The sequence below is a fragment of the Rousettus aegyptiacus genome, unplaced genomic scaffold (assembly GCF_014176215.1).
Source record: "Rousettus aegyptiacus isolate mRouAeg1 unplaced genomic scaffold, mRouAeg1.p scaffold_m13_p_7, whole genome shotgun sequence".
Taxonomy (NCBI): Eukaryota; Metazoa; Chordata; class Mammalia; order Chiroptera; family Pteropodidae; genus Rousettus; species Rousettus aegyptiacus.
The window spans coordinates 107,624,535-107,645,647 of NW_023416310.1; the positions used below are offsets into that span (position 1 = coordinate 107,624,535).

Genomic DNA, 21,113 nt, shown 5'->3' on the forward strand with positions numbered 1-21,113 from the left:
GAAATCAAAGCATTGTGAATTTTAAGGAGAAAAAGTGTATCTCAAGAAAATGAGTTTTTCAGGCACATTTTATGTTCTGTTAATGGTCTCTGAGCATTATTTTGAACATGATTTCGATAATTTTTCCACATTATAAAATCATAAAATGTTAAGTCTGGAAGGGCCTTTGGAAGTCCCCTTACACAGCCCTTTTTTGTTGCTAGAGGAAGGGGATGAGAATTTAAGGTTATATTCAACTCTATGTGGCTCCTGTTGTCTTAACATTTATGCTGGGTCTTTCTAGTGTAGGGATGTTAAATACAAATTTAGTTCCATTCTTTTGAGTCTGTGCTTTGAGTTTTTTTTTTAATTTCTGTTATGCATGCTTTATTTTACTTATTCTAAAAAATTGTTTTCAGCTTACAAAAAGTATGGTTATTTTAAAAAAATTCAAACAATATAAACAAGAAATCAAAAATGCTTGAATCTTACCACCCACAACTCACTATCATTAACACTTTGGTAAGCACTCTCATCCATGTGTGAACATACAACTTACACACATACATAAACACCACCCGCTGTATTATCAGGCATCCTGCTGCTTTCCCTCATGGAATGTTGCTAGATCCCATATGCATTCAGGAACATAGGTATAAACCATTTTTCAAATGGCTATATCGTGCAGATGCACAATTTATTTAACCAATCACCTATTATTGGATATTTAAGTTGTCTCCATTTTTTCACTATTATAAACATTCTGCAATGAACACCTTATGCATGCATCTTTGCACACTTGCCCAGGTGAATTTCTTGGCCAAGATTTCTGGTCAAAGAGAATATACACTTCTGGTTGTAATATTTGCTGACAATTGACCTCAAGGAAGACTGTTAATTTTACACTTTGATCCAGAGTATCTGAGAATGTCTTTTATTTCTAAATTCCCCATCACTACATATTATTGATCATTTATTTTGCTTTAGCAATCTGACATGACAAATGTTTTTATTTTTGAGGCTAAATTTCTTGCCTTATCTCTATTAGCCATTTATTTTTATTTCTTGAGACTTTGTTTTCTGTGGCTTTTGCCCATTTTTCTTTTGGACTGTTGGGCTCTTTCTTATGCATTTATAGATGATCTTTGTATATTAAAGCTATCAACCCTCTCTTCTTTTCCGTTTGACCTTATTTAGGTTGTTTTTGCTGTACTGATTTTTTTTGGTTTTGGTTTAATGGAATCAAATCTCCTAGATTTCCTCCTGTCATGCTTAGAAAAGGCTTTTCTACACTAGGATTATATAAATGTTTAGTCATACTTTAATGTTTTATAGTTTCATGTTTTAGATTTAAATGTTTTCATTCCAAGATTATTTTAGTGTAAAGATTGAATTATAGATCCAGTTTTATTTTTTCCTTGACTAGCCAGCCACCCCAATCCTATATATTGAATAATTCCTCTTTACCTGGGTTTTTTGACATGATACTCAAGCAGCAGGAGTCATTCTTTAACCATCGGAGTGCCAGGACTAAGGCCTGCAGTGGGCTCTAGAATTCTCATCAAGTAAATATATAATACTATGAGGTGTTACATCTTTATTATGCCAAAAATACAAGCTTAGCCTTCATATTTCAAAACTTTTTAGAAGTGTTCACATAATATTTGTTTTCAGAATTAACATATTACTTTATTTAGAGTTTTTCTACCCATAATTTCTACTATATGCTCAGAGATAGACATTGAGTGTTAGAATTCTATAACAGTAGTTACTAGAGACACATAAAAGTAATTAGATTAAAAATGCATCTTAATTCCAAGTTGAGAATCCTAATCATTTAACTTTTTTCAAATGCCATGTAACAGATGTTTTTGGTAAATAAATAATAAGTGGTGAGCGTTGTGATTTTTTTCCCAGTTCTAATACAAATTAATGTTAAACTTAATTTTTCATAATCAAGTAGAGTCATCTGACATACTGAGGTTTAACTTATTTTCTCTTTTCAGATCATTAGTTTGTTAAATGTGTTTACACCACAAAAAACTCTAGAAGAATTTCAAGATGTGTAAGTATCATTTTTATTCAGTAATGCACTGTACATTGAAGACTGAAAATTGAGAAAGGAAAGTGGCTGCTTTTTTTTTTCCCTTAGGAAATGCAGGTAGCAATACATTTTTAATATCTTAGTCACTTTCCTCTGTGGAAGAGAAATATTAAAGAAATGGATAATAATATTCAGGTATTTGTGCCTGGATGGTTATCATCCCCATAACAGATAAAAGGTGACTAGAAGTAATTCTTCAGGGCAGACAGTGACCATAATGCCACTGATTTGCCTTCCTGAAATATAAAGTGTTTTTCTCCAGTCTCTTGAAAGCCAGGATTGTAGGGTTCAGGTGTTTACAATTATTATTTGAAATGGAAAGACCTCGCTGTATTGGTGACATTTGAAGAAACCTTTGAAAGAGGTGAAGGGTGAGTCCTGCAGATATTTGAGGGAAGATGGAATTGAGAAAGAAGGAACAATCAGTGCAATGGTGCAGAAGTAGGAGCCTGCCTGGTGTGCTCTAAGGACAACAAGAGGCCAATGTGGCTGGAGCAGACGGAACAGAGGAGAGATGAAGTGGGCTCAGAGCAGTGATGGGGCCATTGTAGGGATTACTCTAAAGCATGGTCAATAACATTTTGAGTTTATCTGCCTTGCATTAGAAAAGATTTGGTTTGTTTTCTGGGTTAAGAACCCCCCACAAGGCATGAGGACACACAAGACCAATTGGGAGGCTATCGCAGTAGTTCAAGTGAGGGATCATGGTGGCTCCATTGAGACCCGAGGGGTGATAATAAGGGTAAAGGGAAGAGACTGGACACAAACTGTTTGGAGGTAGAACCACAGTGTTCACTTAGAGAGGAAGTATAGTGTGAGAGCAGGAGTTGAGACTGATGCCTGGGTTCTGGTTTGCACCCCAAAAGGGTGAGAGTGTTCTCAGCCAGATGGGGAGGGCTGCAGAAATAGCAGGTCGGAGGCTGGGGTGGAATCGGGGACTCAGTTTTAGACATGACTTCTGATGTCAGTTGGACACCCCAGTGGAGCTGTGAAGCGGGCTGTTAGATAAATGAGCCTGGAAAGAGGCCTGGGTTGTCGGTATGAATCTGGGAGTTCACTGTCTATAGATGGTATTTAAAGCCTTGAGACCAGAGGCCAGAGGAGATCACCAAGACTGTGACAGTTAGTGATGAGAAGAAGTCCAACAGTAAGAAGTTGGGGAAAGGCGGAGGGCACGATCAGCCAGGACTTAGCAACATGGAAGTCGCTGGGGACCTTGAGGACAGTTTCAGCAGTGTGGTTGGGGCAAGGGCCTCATCAAAGTGAGATTAAGAAAAAGTAGGGGAAGAACTAGAAATGGTGAGCATGGACACCTTCTTAGGGAGTTTGCTTACAAAGGGAATAAAAATGGGTAGTAGCTGGTGGGGAAAGTAAGGTTGAGTTTTCTTTTTTCTTTTTGAAAATTTATTTTTTAATTATAGTTGACATACAATATTATATTAGTTTCAGGTGTACAACATAGTGGTTAGACATTTATATAATTTATGGAGTGATCCCCCCGATAAGTCCAGTACCCATCAGATGCCACACATAGATATTACAGTAGTATTGACTCCCTGTGCTGTACTTTACATCCCCAGGGGTCAGTTTCTTAAGATGAAAGGAATAACAGAATGGTTTCTATACTTGTAAGAACGATCCAATAGCAAAAAATTTAAGATATAGGAGAATTTGGATGTTTGAGATTCTGTTTACTGTGATATAACAATTGTTTTGTTTTTCACTTGAAAGACAATGTATTGTTAGTTGTTTTTCTTTTGAAAACCTTACAAAGTTCCATTATCCATTTATTTCATTTAAAGCTACCTTATAAAATGTTTAAAGAAAAACAAGATATCATTTTACTTTAGCCAATGCATTAACTGGGTTAGTAAGTTAATACTATTTCATAAAAAATCGAGTTTAATAACCATAAAGGAATTCTGGATAATTTTCATGTGTACATGGCTGGCCTTCTTTTCTCTCAGGTACTTGGTTATGGAATTAATGGATGCTAACTTATGTCAGGTTATTCATATGGAGTTGGACCATGAAAGAATGTCCTACCTTCTTTACCAGATGCTCTGTGGTATTAAACATTTGCATTCAGCTGGTATCATCCATAGAGTAAGTAACAATGCCATGTTAATTTTATTTTTAAAATCACAATAATTTTGTTGGCATAATCCTCCAGATATAAAAGAAATTTGTCGGTGTTGGAAATCCAAACAAGCTATGGGAATGTGTTGAGTTTCCAGACATTGTTGAGATGAGAAGACATTTGTAGATGCCTGGTTGACCCGGCCCATACCAGCCACCCTAGATACAGGCAGGAGCCAGGGCTCAACTTGATACTGCAGAAGAATACTTAAAATTAGAAAAGACTTGCGAGAATTAGACAAAGAACTCCCAAATGCCATAAACTCATATTTGCCTATTAATATTTTTGCCATATTTGAAACCCCATATTTAATGAATCAGGGATTAGATTTGGGGTGGAGGAAAGTTAAGAGGCCATGTAGATAGAGTTACTTGTGAAATCTTCTATAAATTATGGCCCAAATATTCGTTTCTTCTGTTGTAAAATTCCGCCCCTCCTAGTCCCAGTGGTGGGGAGCTTTTGGAATGGCCCCGGGTGGGCCCCTTGTTGGACTGACGCTGGGTGTGAATGACAGAGGTACCTGTGCTACTGCGAAGTAACATGTAAAAATCGGGGAGCTGCACTGTAATTCTCTAAGCTTGTTAGATGAATTTTTATTTTTTGACTTGTACCACTGCATAAGCAGAACATCATGACAGAAGTTTTTTAAGACAAGTAAAATGTTGAATGAGATAAGAGACAGAAGTAGTATAATTTTATTGGAATTCACAGCATTCCCTGAATTATTACCATGTCAATTTTGTTGACAAACTGTCTTTAATACTATGTTTCAACATCAAGAAGTTGTCATTTCTTAGAACTAAAATCTGTGTGGAAAGGAAGATGGTGAGACGAGAACAATGAAGCCTATTCATACAGAGAAGAATAGATTTTCGATGGTGTAGCAGATGGTGTAGCCGTGGCGGCAGAGCCCACCAATCCAGAGAGGGCTCAACCCTTGCCCCTTCACTGTCTGCGGCCAGAGGCCAGCGTGGCAGAGGCATCCTGGTGCTCCCAGGGCCTGTCCCCTGGCCTGGCTGCTACCTGATAAGCACTTGGCTCCTGGCGTTATGTGAAATACAGCCTTTGCTGCCACCAAGTGTTCAGTTAAAATAATACAAATTCTGTTGACAAATTTGCTTTAAAAATGCTATTTTTAATTAAAAATTAAGATTTCCCAACATATTGTTCTATTTCTCTTCTTAAAATTTTCATAGGCCTTTATATAAATAAAGGCACTCTTAATGTCTCTTAAATACATTTTGTATTAAATTCACGCTTTAAGTGCCTCAATTAGTAAGCTTATTATTATGTTAAGCCTTATTAATTAAGTAAAAGGAAACAGTTTGCTTTGCTTTTCCCCTCTTAGGCCCAGATAACATGCTGTCCTCCCTGTCCTGAGACCTGGTAGTTGCTGCAGGCCACACATGCCTGTGTTCGGGGCTATGTGGTCCCTGTATCTTGGGCCCACTCCTGCTGACCACAGGTCAGATATGGCTGAAGACATGTTTGCTTTGTCCAGCGTGTTGTTTAGAAACCTGAGAAGACCAGAGCAAATGATCCCATGCATCTCCGCTCCATTCTGTTCTCACCTTTGTGGGCCTGCCAGCCCCTCTGATTGGAAAGTAGCATGCTGTGGGAGAGGCCGATAAAGTAAATAATGAAGGGCCCCTGTGTGCCCTCCTCACCCACCCCTCCAGGTCCTCAGAGGTGATGAACACCCTCGAGTGTGTTAACCTTCCCCATCCTTCAGCCTATATACAATACCACACACAGAGATACACACTTTCAATTCTGCTTATTAAAATGGTTTTATACTAAGCATAAAATTGTAATTATTTGAAAAACACCCATACTACCACCACTTTTAACTTTATATTATTCAAAAAACTAAAAGAAAGGAGAGTCTTCCAGCCCTCTGCTGTCACCTGGAAGTAGCCAGTGAGCACTTGGGGCATTTCCTTCCTCCCTTTACACTGACACTAACTTCCTACTGAAGCTGATACCAGTACAACTGTTTATAGTTATGTCCTTTTTAACATATACTTTTCAAAAACGGGATCATTTTGTACATAATTGTCCTGCAATTTGCCAAGTGAGTCGGTTGATTCGTTTTTTATTTTAGTCAAGGTTCAACTAGTTCTACAAATATTTATTTATTTTAATTAGTTTCAAGTATGTAGTACATTGGTTAGACATCTATATAGTTCATAAAATGATCCCCCCAATTGCTCCTTACCTCCCCTGACCGTCCACCTAGCCAACATGTTAATGCTAACTGCGTTTCCTCTGCCATGCTTCCCATCCATGTGACCATCCATCAGCTACTAATTTGTACTTTTTTAACCCCATTCTCCTATCTCTCCAATCCCCCCCTCCTCTGACCATCAGTAGATTGTCTTCTATATTTGTGAGTCTGTTTTTGATTAGTTTGTTCTTTTTATTCCTTAGATTATGCATGTAAGTGAAATCATATAGTGTTTTTCTCTGTCTGACTTAAATACCTTCTAGGTCCATTCCTTTCCTTTTAGTCTGTGTGTGTCTTTTAATCTGAAGTGAGTCTCTTATAGGCAACATGTAGGGGTCTTGTTCTCCTTTACATTTCTCCACTCTATCTTTTAGTTGGAGCACTTCTTTTCCGTTTGAGGTACTTATTGATAGGAATGTAGTTGTTACCATTCTTTATTCCCGTTTTTGATACATGTTTTTTCTTCTTGAAGAAGTCCCTCCAACATTTCCTGTAATACTGGCTTGGTGGTGATAAATTCCTTTAGCTTATTTTTGTCTGGGAAGCTCTTTATCTGTTCTTCAACTCTAAGTGATAGCTTTGCTGGATAAATTATTCTTTGTTGTAGATCCTGGGTCTTCATCCTGTCAAATATTTTTTGCCAAGCCCTTCTGTCCTGCATAATTTCTTTTGAGAAATCAGCTGCCAGTCTTATGGGTGTTCACTTGTAGGTAACTATCTGCTTTTCTTACTGCTTTTAATATTCTTTCTTTGTATTTAAACTTTGGCATTTTAATTATGGTGTGTTTTGGTGTGGGCTTCTTTGGATCCCTGTTTTTTGGGGATTCTCTGAGCTCCCTGGGATTTTATGTCCATTTCCTTCACTAGGTTAAGGAAGTTTTCCATCATCATTTTTTCAAACAGCTGTTCAACATCTTGTTTTCCTTCAGGTACGTCGATCAGACGGATATTTTGTTCCATATGCTCCTTAAATTATTTTTATAGTCTTGGCATCTTATCTCTTGCCATTCTGATTGAGTGTCCTTGGCTTTCCCATCCTCTAGATAGAGCATTTGATCCTTTTCTTTATTCACTTTGTTTATTCTTTTGTTTATTCCATTTAATGTATTTCTCATCTCAGATAATGTGTTTTTCATTTCAGACTCGTTCTCTTTTATAATTTCCATTTCCATGTTTTTTATCTCTCTGTTGAAGTTCTCACTGAATTTATCTACGCTTCCCAAAAGTTCATTGAGCATCTTTATAACCAGTGTTTTGAACGCTGCATCTGTTAGATTACTTGACACTATTATATCTGGACCTCTGTTCTGTTCTCTCATATGGTTTCTGCTTCTTTGTCTTCCCATTTTGGCTGCCTTTCCGTGTCTACTTCTATGTACTAAGCAAAGCTCCTAAGTTTTCTGGTCTTATTAGTGTGGATTTGTGAAGTAAGTGTCCAGTGGCATAGTCCTTAGAGGGGTTCAGCTACAGGCCAAACTTAGCCCAAACCTCTACCGCTCTGGGGCCACGTGTTAAGATTCAGCAAGCAATTCCCAGATGTTGTGCTTATAGTTGCCTCAAAAGGCCACACCAGAAACCGAGACCAGCTGTCTCCAGTTTAAGTCTAGGCACTGCTCAGCAAGGAGCACCTGACTCGCTGAGGATAAACCTGGAGCCACGAGTTGAGGGAAGTGGGGTTTCAGTAAAGCCTCTGGGTAGAATGACCTCTGTTATCCAGTTTGATTATGTCATGGCTATGGCGGCGCTGTGTCTGCGCACTGAGAGGGGGGAGGGCTCAATAGGGCATGTCCGTACAGAGCAAGTCTCACCTCAGCTCTCACTCCGATAATGTCTTCCTGTAAGCTCCTGGTGCTCCCTGCACACAGCCAAATTGGCACTGGTGCTCAGAGCGAGCAGGTCCGTCACTGCAAAAATCCGCTTCCAGATGTGGCCCCTTTAAGAGGCATCTGCCACTGCTGCTGCCGCAGCCTCCGTCTCCCTCAGCCGTTCAGGACTGGGCAGCCTCACATCCTCGCCCTGTCCTACCTTCTGCCATTGCAGAGTGATTTCCTGGATTTCTCTCTAGTTGTATGGCTTATTCATCTAGATCCCAGGCGATTTTTCCTTGCTACTTGCTCCTTGTTTCCATCACAACTTTGCTTTGGTCGCCAAACAGATGAACAGTGCCTCTATCATCTACGCCATTTGTCCCCCTTCTATAAATATTTATTTTTTTAAAAAAAAGAATCCCCACCTCATTCCCTTTTCCCTTTTATTTCACTCTTCCCAGAAACAAACCTTTTAGGTCTTTTAGCTGTTGTTTTAGTGTTTATCTCCATGTCTTAATATGATTAGATCTCTATTAGTTGACTTTTTAAAATTTAGAGCATAGGATACTGATTTAGTTGTCTTTCACCAACTGCAACCCTCACTTACTTGTTCCCCACCCACCCAGTATTTATAGTGTTACTAGTTTTGGATCCATATCCATTTTATGTTTTACATCATCATGACCATATAAATGCTTTCCATAGCCCAGCCATACATTTATACCACAAATATATTTCTTTTCTTTTAACCATTTTGTCAATGGAGTTAATAACACTTATATTTGTTTGAGTTTGTCGTCATTTTGTTTTAGTTTTCAAGGAGGGAGCAATTTTCAGGTTCTTATTGCTGATTTGACCCTAAGCTTTCTGCTGGGCATCTGAGGCTTCTCCCAGTGCATCCAAATGTGCTAGCCATTTCATCAGTTTCGTTGTTTCCTGTGCTCCCTCCCACAGCCTCAGCCCCGCCGCCCCTCTGCTCTTCAGCTACAGGTGTTTTGTGTGACCTTGGATGCTACCCAGGGAGGCAACTCTGTGGGTCTGGCCCCCAGATTTGTCGGTTGTATTTTGACGTGCGTTTCTGGTTTTCCTTGTTTTGGATGGCTTTTAAGATTTGAAGGGGCAGAACTGTTTTCATCTTGAAACTGCAAGTTCAGTTCTTTCGGAAAGCTGTCCCTGGTTGTGTGTGGAGCTGATGGGAGAGTGGCCGAGCATGTGGAGGCCTTTGGGGCCTGGGACCTCTTTAACCACCTCCTTGGGGCCACTAGGAGGCCAGCTCCCTCTCCCAGTCCCCGCCCCCATTGTAAACAACCCGGTTTGCATTTTATCATAGTTTTTCAGCAGGTGGCTGTAAAGTGTGTTGTTCCAACAAAATCAGAGCAAGCCGAGGACTCTGATAGGTGGAAATGACAGGGATGAGCGTGTTTCCTAGTTCACTTAGGTTCGGTGAGCTGGCCAGGTGCTGCTCTGACCCCCTTGTTCATGTGGCTCAGCTTTCGTTCCCAGCCAGGCTGGATTGCATGGCTGCTGGATGGTAAAGTGGAGACAGTTCAGATTTTTTAAAATATCAGCCTTCTAGAAAGAAAGCACCTGCTGCTGTCCTCACAGCTGTGTCAGGGGCTTCCCCCGTCACCACTGGATATTGCCGTTCTTCTTGTCGCCACAGGAGAGACTAAAAACGGTTTCTTGTCACTTGGGGTTTTAAAGTAATTTTTTGTGTGTAAAGTTAACATTTTACCTGTTAGTAGTTTGTATTCTATAATGCCTATTCCTTCTATATTCTTTGCTTTTAAAAAAGGAAGCCGTAAACAAACACTAGCTTGCTTTCCCTTGTACAAAATGGCAGCTGCACATGGGGGTTGGGTTGAGGGTGCCCCCAAGACTTCCCCACAGCAGGTCACACAGTGCTCAGGGCATCTCTTGGGGCTTGGTGGGAATTTTTGCCATGTTTTTAAATGATATATTCATAATTTCTGTCTTCCCAAATCCAGGAAATTTAGAAAAAGAGCATTTACCAGTAATAAAATAGAATGTTAGCTGTCGTAATTTTTAAATGGTTCTCTGCTCATCCCAGTGACACTTTGCGGCACCACGTGCCTACTTGCGGCACATTAGTTGGAAAGTTTTAAGTCACGTGCTGGGTCTAGTGCTCCTGGGTCCTCCTCTGTGCTGTGACTTGGCAGTTTGACACACATTGGAAAACTTGTGAACAGAATAGACATGGATTGTCCAGAAATCACAGTTTCTGGGGCGACTTTGCAGGCTGGCGTCTCCGGGCAAAAATTGGATTGCTGGGGCCTGAGGACAGGTGGGGTTTGGAGATGGGCATGAAGAAAGGCCCCAGAGTTACGAGGGAAAAACTGTAGGAGTTGAGTTCAAGCATCGAGTGTGGCAGACTGTGATATGTGTGCTCCTCAGCAAGTAGCTCCTGCCTGTCCGTTCTGTCAGGCTCCGTGCTGAGAGCCGGGAGCACAGGGGGGCCTCCTCTCACAGAGCCACACTGAGAAGCACTGGAGACATGGTGAGGATGGTGGGTCCTGGGGGAGGGTGTGGGTAGGCTGCTGGGGTTGGTGGAATTCTTCTTCCAAGGAACGAAAGAGCCATGTTCCAAGGTCAGAATTCTAGCCCCCTGCTGTCCAGTAGGGTAGCTACCAGTCACATGAGGCTGTTGAGCACTATAATTGAATGTGATAGTACCGAAAAAAGAATGTAAAATAGCTCATTAATAATTTTTATATATTGGTTACATCGAACAAACTCAAAAAAGAGTCTAGAGGCTTTGGCTAGAAATAAACGATAGATTTATTCAAGGGTATTAGAGTTTGCACACTAGGAACACCACTAGGCCAAAACCCAGAGGAGTGCCAAAGAAGAGAGAAGAGTTAAGCATTCCTACAGTAAAAGTGCATTCTTGATAATAATCAGCCCTGCGTTCTCAGCCCTAGAATTGGTCCAGGGTGGTTATCACCCACCTGATGGGTGCCAGGAGGTCTGGTTCTATCCATGGTCTGGATAATGGATGTCAGTTGGCCTGGCTATTTGAATCCTTCAGGGAGTTACCCAGAGGTCTGGTGTGTGTCCAGGTGTGTATCCAGGCATTGACACATTACTAAAAAGCTCAAAAAGTTTAAGTTCACAGGCTACTTAGAACCAGCATAGAGCCTTGTCCCATGCCTTGACCTTCATAATTTTAATAATTTTAGCAGCTTGGTTAAAGTGACTCCATTTTATATGTTCCTTGTCTTCACTCTTTCCTCAGTGCTATGGATATATGGGATTAAATAAAATATGTTATTAAATTAACTTTGTTTTTATTCACTTTTTTTAGGACAGCTGCTGGAAGATGTAAATTATGTCTGTTGGACTGTGGGGAAGAGCCAGTGTTGGGACTGGAAGGGTGACCAGGCGCCAAGGGAGAGCGGGCAGGAGGGGTGGTGTAGAAGCTCTCAGAAGGTTTTAAACAGAAAAATCAAGAAGGTTTCTCTGTGGGGCTGAGGGCAACCATCTGACCTCTTCAGGCTGATCTGTATTCATTTCAGTTTGAGAATAGGATTTTCTGAAATCGTTCCAAAATGCCAAGGTTCAATTCCATCTTTTCTCTTTCTGCCGGCACTCTTGTATACTGCAGTAGTCACTGACCTCATGGGTCCTTGTCAACACAAGACTTTTTTTAGCATGCTTTGGTTTATTTTCTTCATTTAAACTATTTCCTTCCTAGGATTTGAAACCTAGCAACATTGTAGTGAAGTCAGACTGCACCCTTAAGATCTTGGACTTTGGCCTAGCCCGGACCGCATGCACCAACTTTATGATGACTCCCTATGTGGTGACACGGTATTACCGGGCTCCCGAAGTCATCCTGGGCATGGGCTACAAAGAGAATGGTGAGTACAGACACGGCTGGAAGAGGCCAAGATGTTTAAAAGTCGTGCTATTGGTCATCACTAGTTTTTTTCTCTTTCCTGTGACTTATATGAAATATAACATGGGGACTGTGTTATGCATAGGTTATCAAAGTCCACAGATAAGAAATAATTAACTTTATATTTCCATTAGTTAAAATCATTCACTTTTGAAATAAATATTTTTGAATATTTATCAAAGTATAACATACTTATAAAAAAGTATGGAAGTCTCAAGTATGTACTTGACAGGAGTGCACCCACATAAACCAGCACTGCCCAAGGCCTCCCCAGGGCCCCCCAGCTCTCAGCCCCCAAGAGAAGCCCTGATCCTGACTGATTCTTAGCACCATAGATTGGTTTTGCTTGTTTTTGAACTTTATATAAATGATATAATACAAAATGTTCTCTTTTACGTAAAATCAGTTTTTGAACATCAAAACTTCACTCATTCCAGCAATCTCAGAGTTCTTTCAAACTTAGCTTTTGACAGATTTGTCAAAAAGAATGAAATCACATTTACTTGTTTAAAAAAAGTCTGAGAGTTTGCCCCAGCATCTGAAATGAGCTCCACTTCAGGTTTATTTAAACATACTGTGACCCATGTCCCCACTCTGAGAGACAGCTCTGTGGGCTTCTGTTGTCCCCTGTGGAACAGACGAAAACTTTGATTCCTGGTTAGCTTCTCCCACCATGTCCCCATCAGCAGGGGCACTAAATAGCCCTCTCTCTGCCTGGTTCTCTCAGGCCTTAGGTTCACCTGGTTCAAAGGTGTGAGGTCTGTGCTTTACAGAAGCTCCCATTGGCAAGCTGGGTTTGTCCTTGTATGGGAGGGGGTTTGAGGAAAGACGTGGGATCTCCTGCTGGTTTTAATCACCTGGTGTTTGGTAGTGGACATCTGGTCTGTCGGGTGCATCATGGCAGAAATGGTCCTCCATAAAGTCCTGTTTCCAGGAAGAGACTGTATCCTTCACAGGGAGACCCTGCACTGGCCACGGGACCAGGGAGGTGGTCGTGTGGCCTGAAACAGCTTTGTATGGACAGATACTTCTTGTTTCTGAGGTTTCATTTGATTTTTCAAGTATCAATATCTTTGGCACTAAAACCCTAGATTGCTGCAAACTGGTGGCTACAGCAGAGCTCAGCAATCATTCATATCGTGTGAAGTTCACCCTTAGAGCAGTTTGTTCTTCCACATCTGTGTGTTTAGTGCACTGTTAGAATTCCTTTCCTCACCTTTGTTTTGTTCATGGCACTTTATAATTTTATCATTTCATTTTATTTTCAGTTGATATCTGGTCAGTGGGTTGCATCATGGGCGAGCTGGTGAAAGGTTGTGTGATATTCCAAGGCACTGACCGTATCCTTCCCGGGACCTTCCCGGCCATGCTTTCTATAAACACCAAAGGCAGCAGGAGTGCAAAAGGGAAATGTTGTAATTCCAGACTGTGTTTTAAGGGGGCTTTATCATGTTTGTTAAATTAGTGTCACAAACCAAATGGTTCAATTTTGCATCTTCCTTTTTACTTGACTACCTGTAATGATTTTATTGAGGCTTAGAATTAAGTTAAACCAATTTTATTAGGTCTTATTTTTATCAAAAATAGTTTGTAAAAATTTATTTACTTTTTGACAAATGTATTCTGATATTTAAATGAAAAGACTATTTAGTTCATTGAATTAATTTAACTAGGCAAGTTGCTATTTAACTTTAATAGGCCACTATTCTTATATAATTCTTATATAATAAATAATTAATATACTATTTTGTTAGTTATTAGTATGCATTAAATACTTTCCCCCAAAATAAGAACTGAAGCAACACTGCATAAAACCGAAATGAAAAAGGTTAAAATGAAAGTTAGGGAGGAACGATATTTGGTTAATTTCCTTGTTTGTTACTCTGCTGACATTTTGTAGAAATTTTTAAAAGATCCATCCAGAAGGTTATTTTGTGACACACTGGAAAATCTAAATAAATAAAAAATGTAAAAAGATTAACTTATCGTATGGTCAGGAAATCATATTAATGACATATAGTGTGAAGGAGAATAGATAATATAATAGCGATAGTAGCTTTCTTTCCTCATATTCTTCATATTCTTCCATCTTTAATATGTTTTAGTCTAACATGGTTCTTCACATATGCCCTTTTTCATTTGTGTTCTAACCACTTAATATTTTCATTAGTCTTTGATTTTGTTTTGTTATGAACACTTAAAGTGGTCTCTGTTCATTGGTAGATTGATGGTTATTTTTAAAGGAAATCAAGCTGTGTAGTCAGTGTTCATATGTACTTTATTTAAAGTAACTTTAGTTTTTTATAATTTTATGAGAGTGGTTACTTATTATATAAATTCTTCACAACACAAACTTGGAATGAAAAGAGTTTTTTCTTGTCATTTTTTGTACCATCCTCTACATTTTCTGCATCACAGATTTTATATGAAGTTAAATGCATCATTTTATTTTCTAATAAATTTTCTAGCAGTTTCCCGTTGCTTACCTTAGATTCACTTCTTTCAAACTGTAAAGAGGCCTTTGTTTACAAATAAACTCAATTAAAAACAGAAAAGTTGATGTATTCTAAAGATAAATAATTTAGAAGCATCTACTTAACATTCAGTTTTTCAATTCTTATTCATTTTGTGCCTTTTCTTTTTTTATTAGGAAATGTTTTCTTTAGAAAGTGCAAAATGAAAAATGTGGGTACCTTTTGGTGCTTCATGAAGTAATTTAAAATTTATGTTTTACATATTAACATCTTTCAGTGTCAGTAATTAATAGTTATGTATATAAAGTCACTTAATGTCATTCTCAGAACACATACAGAGATTAACATCACTTTCCAAAGATCATTTTGCCAACTTTTTCAAACATTAGATTAAAAATTACTGGGATAGAAAGATTCTGGAAACTGCAGTTCCTTAGATTTTCTTTAGATTTGTGACCCAGGGTAGAGAAGAAACTCCTGTCTCCCCCCTCCACCCGTGTCCTGTAAGAAAGAGAAAGCTTTAGCCAGTCCACCTTGGGCCCAAGTTCTGACCCTCACGTGGTGACTGTGTGGCCTTGAGGAGTCAGGCCTCCCTGAGCCTTGGTTCCCCTTTGGTATAATGATAGCACAACGGTGCCTTTGCATACCAGGGCTTATTGGAACTGCCCTCCGCGGCCCACCTCCTGTAGTCTGTGGACAGGGCTGTTTACCATGAACCCAATAGATATTTGTTGAGCACCTCGCCTTTTCTAGGCTCCCATCGGACTTAGATTGGAAGAGGATGACCCGGCTGCTGAGCCAAGGGTAGATGCAAGAACCAGGACTGAAGCAAGGAGACCAGGATGGAGGGGTGGGTGTGGTGGGAAGGGCTAGGATGCTGCATCTGTGTGGACACTCAGCCCTCTGAGAGCCTCCTTAGGGTGCTGAGATGGAGGTCAGTGGAGATGTCAAGGGCGGAGAGTGGTCTGCCAATACTGTGTGAAGCTGGAGACTGGTAGCGAGGGCAGCGGAGAGGGCCACATCCTCTGGGTGGCAGAGAAAAGAGGAGCTGGCAAAGCTCAGTAAAAGGCCCTCCCAGAGAAAAAGGCCTGGAGGCCAGGAAGGGAGTTACTGAAGGAGGCTGGTAGGCAGTCAAAAAGGAGAGGACTGGGAATTGACCACTGGTGTGAGGGAATGTCACCGGCAAACTCGATGGGCAGGTTTTTATGGAGTGATGAGTGAATATCCTGACAAAAGGATGTTTAAGTGAGAACCAGAAGCTGGGCTTAGAGATACAAGTAGAAGCCTCTTTTTTGCTGCAGGTGAGAATGGTAGCTAAGCTGCAGATACGGGGCCAAAGCCATTGGCTGCTGTTTTAACAGGGGGGGAAATCATGTCTGGTTGGCGATGGAACACTCCATTGGAGAGCAAAAGGGCGATGGGACACCAGTGAGAATAAGCAGTAGGTGTGGGATAGATTTCACATTTCAGCTAAATAAGTAAATAATATTCAGGCACAATTCGTCAATATGTGTGAACAGAGATGTGAAGAGAGGGAACAGACTGGTGATTTGAATGTCTAAAACCCATTTCCCGAGCGGGCAGGTCTGTGGAAGGCCTGCATTTTGGAAGTTTTGAGTGTTGTTTATTCTTTGGAAGAACAAGTGTCTGTTCCCTCAGTTCTTTCACAGTGATGAAATTTCATTTTTCTAAGACATACCTCAGTCTGTCACTTTTTCAAGTTGCTGTTTATAGTTTGCATTCCTTCATAATCGCTTTGGGTCAGAATCACTTCCCATGCTCATTAAGCCCCCTGTGAAGTAGGCAAAGCTAGTATTGTCTGCATTTCACAAATAAGAAAGTTGAGACCCAAGGGAGCTTGACTGCCTGCCACCTGAAGAGCATCTAACGCATAGTGGAGTCTGAAACCCAGGGCATGCACTTCGAGAGGAAATAAAATGCACTCCTAGGTATTACAGTGATGGCTGGAGTCGACACCAAGTATAACACAGTGACCTCTGAAAGCTATCACTGCTCAATGTAAGCCCAGCCACAGGAAGGCCCATGGCCCCCGGGAAAGGACAAGGTGAGGGTTCAGGAAGCCAAGAGCCCTGTGAACCCTGGTACTCCTCAGGTCTCCTCACTTTAGGGAGCTTTATACCTAACATAGCTTTAGCACGAAAACCGATTTGAATTTGCTATGGAATTACTGTCCAGTTTCATGTTTAAGCATTTCTGTCATACGTATTCTTCAGTTACAGAATAACTTATTTTAATCTAGAATGGGAAGGCATTTAGACCTCATTGTGTTGATTTAATAAACTGTGATCATAGTTTATAAAGATGCAAAATGTTAAAGAGTTTTTCTAAATGGTCTAAACTTGGAAACCCAAGCTTTATTTTAATACTTCAAAATGCTTCTGGTGACCTAGTTAATTACTTGTTTGCAGGTATAAATATAATTTAAGTTTTACTTTGAATAATGCTTCATGTAATATGAATATAAGGCATTTCAGTTGTATTTTCCTCAAGAGACTCCTTAGATATTGATCAATGGAATAAAGTTATTGAGCAGCTAGGAACACCATCTGCAGATTTCATGAAGAAACTTCAGCCAACTGTGAGGAATTATGTAGAAAACAGACCAAAGTATCCTGGAATCAAATTTGAAGAACTCTTTCCAGATTGGATATTCCCATCAGAATCAGAACGAGACAAAATTAAAAGTAAGATACCTTCTTTTCTTCTACTTGTTTTAATAATCTTGGTGAAGCTTTCATTTTTTATGTTTGCATTCTAAAACCTATGAACATTGGGAGATAAAATAGTCGAAATCCTCAAATAAGGCCATTTACAGGCTAGAAGGAAAGCTAGTTACAGAGAGAAAGTATAAAGACTTAGTTTCAGTTTGAAAACACATTAATTGCAGCAATTGGAATTCAAGAAGTTTTCAGTTTTAAAGAAAATTGGAATAAAGATCTAGTCCAGTTCAAGAGTCAGATGCCAAATTATAGTATTTCAATTTTTAAAAAGCCCCTCCCCCTGTCTGCCTCATTTAAGGAGAATAGATTTGTTTCTCTTCACTTCAAAATAAACTACCTCAGTCAGAAAAGCCCCATCTCTCCTCTGCTATGCATGTGAACTTTTATTGCCCTGTGCTTCTCCCCTAGCCCAGAGGCTGAAACCACGCTTGAAAGCCTGGTTTCTGGTGAAAGGGACTGCTTGACTTCCTCCTAAAGAAAAAGACTGTTAATGTCGACCCTGTCAAAAAATTCTCAAAGTTAATACATCTTTGCAGTGTCTGTGATGTCACATTTAGTTCTTTATTGTGAGATTTTCAGATTAACATCATGAATAAATAATCTGATATTTGTTTTCACTCTAGCAAGTCAAGCCAGAGATTTGTTATCGAAAATGTTAGTGATAGACCCTGATAAGCGCATCTCCGTGGATGAAGCTTTGCGTCACCCTTACATCACCGTCTGGTATGACCCCGCAGAAGCAGAAGCGGTAAGCTGCTCTCATGGAAAGACTGACCAGTGGAGTCAGGTCTTACCTTTCCCACGGCCTCTGCCTGTCAGCCTGGAATGGCTACATAAGGATAGCAAGTCCTAGGTTTAAGAGGACCCCCGATCACAAAGAGGCCACGTGCCAGGGGTCACAACTCCTTTGGGACATTTATTCCTCGGCTCTAGCTCAGAGTACCTCAGGAGTGAATATGCTTATGCCGTGGCAATATAATCATATTTATGGAGGCTTTTTTAAGCCTCCGTTGTGTACCTGGCATTGTGCCTTAGGCATTGGTTACATCATCTTGTTCAGGCACCCAGATAGGCTAAGAAATTTGTGGGTCACAGTTTGTCCTTCCCAGAGGCACATGCAAGGGGAGCCCCACTTCTGAGCTGGTGCTCATGTGAATTTTCCCATAGCAACTCTTGACATGTGAGTGAAAGAACCACATAGCAGCATGTTTCTTTAATGCCATTAATGGAACACATTTTTATGTCTCGGCCTAGGGATTTAACCACCATTTTAAACATTGTTTTATATGAAAAGATTCCGGGATATAAGCATGGATATTTAAAGCAGATTTTTGGAACAGTGCATTGATGAGTTAGGGATTGGGTTTGGGAGTTCTAGCAGGAAGGCCTGGAAACCCGAACCACCTTCACCACCTTCTGCATCTTCCATGTTTGCTAGCACAGCGCCTTGTCCGGGGTGGATCTCCAGGAAGCAGCCTGTGATGACTCATTTTATAATTACATTTGAGCAGATATCTTTAGAGTGTTTGCAGGTCATGTGATTATAAAGAGGACCATAATAGCTCTATTTTTTTTTTTTAGTTAATTTTTTCTTAATTATTTTGATTTTGAAACCGATGTAATTACCACACTTATGAAATCTTTCATAAGCCATGTTTGAATGAGATTACATCTACACCATAATATGAGAAGTCTTCCAGATGCTTATACCTTTTTCCTCATGCCTCATTATTTTGTGAACTGTTGACTTCATATGTAATTTAATTTTTAGCCACCACCTCAGATTTACGATGCCCAGTTGGAAGAAAGAGAACATGCGATTGAAGAATGGAAAGGTAAAGACAAAGCTTGTTTTGATCCTCACTTGTGACGCTTCTGGAAGTCCTGTAAAAGGGGAGCTTTTCACTTTTCAAAAGCAGCCTTTGGGATGCGGGCAAGAAACTGCATTATCCTCTCTTCCCACTTCCCAGGAGAAGAACTCGAAGACAACAGAATCAGAGAGGAACGTGTATGAATTGTATGTTATTTGCTTCAAAAGAGAAAAATAAGGGCTTTTCACATGATCTTACATCATTAAATCTTGGTTTGTAAACTAAGCTCAGTTATTGTGTGCCCTTACTTTGACAATACATTACAAAATGTTGAGTAACCCCAATTTACAGGCCTCTTGTAAAGCAGACATGGGGACCTTGCTGGGGTCATGTGAACTTCTGCTGTGTTTATAAGCCATTTAGTTGTATATGTATTTTGAAATAGAATTTGAACAAAATTGCAGATAAAAAATATGCAAATAGTTATCATTACCCCTATAAGATTAACCAAACAACCCACCACAAATTAACCCAGCAGTAAAGATACTGAACTAACAATTTTTAATTAAAAAGTAGAATCAGGAGTTATTGAGAACCATGGTCAGGACAAGTCGAAAGCGGTGATGCATCCTGCCCAAGGCTCCTCCACAGTGCCCAGAGCGACAGTGACAGTGGTCACACACTTAGTACTATGTTGCACATAGCCACACTCTTTGGCAAAAGGCCTCAGGAAATGCTTGCAATGTACTCATTTCGTGAATACTAAAATTTAAGGAATCCCTATTTGCTTACCTAATAGGTAGTTATTCTTAACAAATGAAAATTGAGGAAACTCAGATTGATGTCATGAAAAAAGTTAGGTATTTGGATTCATTTCTGGCCAGTCTGGAGGGGCTTCTAGCCCATCTGTGGCAGCTGGTCGCATTTGGAGAATCACAGTGACGATGGAGAGAAATGTGTGCAAATGGGTGTGAGAACACCCAGTACTTTAAAATGTTCTGCGAGAACCACTTCACTAGTTCTCCTCTTCCCACAACCCCCATCCCATTACACCCTGTGGATCCAGAACCACCTATGTTTTTGGCTGCCTTAGTATTGGGTTGAAAAGATGTAATGGATCAAAACATGGATGCTTTGGTCCCGGGCGACTACATTTCTGAGTGAACTGTTTATCAATTAAAAATAACACCCAGCACCCTTGTAGTGGTTCTGGTTGGTTTGGAAGCAGGGTTTAGAGACACAGAGAAACTGACGAAACCTTTTAACTTGTGTTTCTGTCTGCAGAGCTAATTTACAAAGAAGTCATGGATTGGGAAGAGAGAAGCAAGAATGGTGTTGTAAAAGATCAGCCTTCAGGTTAGTCATCGCTTTACTAGTATGATCACACTTTTCTTTCCCTATTCAGCTTCTATAAATGACAGCAGTATGTTCAATGCCAGCTTGACTAGCACTGGATTTGAAAAGTCCTGGCGTGAACTGGTCTCCCCGTTTTGGTTTGTCCTTGGAGTGCCAGCTAACATGTTACTGAGGGCCCAGGCAGGGAACTAGCCTAGTTATAAACATTCGTGTTTCGTCCTTGCAACGCTTGCTGTCAGCTCCATTTATAGATGAGGAAATGGAATTTAAAGCCTTTTCAATGCGTGTGAGCCTCTTTGTACTGGCCCCACCCAGTTAAGAAAGAAAATTAATGTGAATCTAGGTAAAATGGAATTTGGTTTTCTTTGGAGAAAATTGTTCGTTTAGTTATCCCATTTTTCTTCTTGACCTACCTTGTGGTTGAAGCCTGACAAACAACAAAGTAATCGTCTGATCATTAGAGATACAACATGTGGTGTTGACTTGAGTCTGTGGGATGCTACCCATTTACCAAATGAAACTCTTCGGTTATATTTTTTTTTCTCCACTGCCAG

General features: G+C 40.1%; 1 protein-coding gene across 5 annotated transcripts in view; it reads left to right on the plus strand.

Moving 5' to 3' along the window:
• The window catches only part of MAPK9 (mitogen-activated protein kinase 9), a 48,485-nt gene that overhangs the window by 23,437 nt on the left and 3,935 nt on the right, over positions 1–21,113 (plus strand). For 3 of the 5 annotated variants that reach the window (XM_016147759.2, XM_016147756.2, XM_016147761.2), the window contains exons 4-11: positions 1,986–2,044; positions 4,051–4,189; positions 11,974–12,139; positions 13,446–13,517; positions 17,174–17,356; positions 18,016–18,140; positions 19,164–19,227; positions 20,488–20,559. In XM_016147759.2, coding sequence (XP_016003245.1) covers positions 1,986–2,044; positions 4,051–4,189; positions 11,974–12,139; positions 13,446–13,517; positions 17,174–17,356; positions 18,016–18,140; positions 19,164–19,227; positions 20,488–20,559 — 880 coding nt within the window. Of the gene's footprint in view, positions 1–1,985; positions 2,045–4,050; positions 4,190–11,973; positions 12,140–13,048; positions 13,121–13,445; positions 13,518–17,173; positions 17,357–18,015; positions 18,141–19,163; positions 19,228–20,487; positions 20,560–21,113 lie in introns of all 5 variants that reach the window. The other 2 variants (XM_016147760.2, XM_016147758.2) reach the window with 1 other exon arrangement.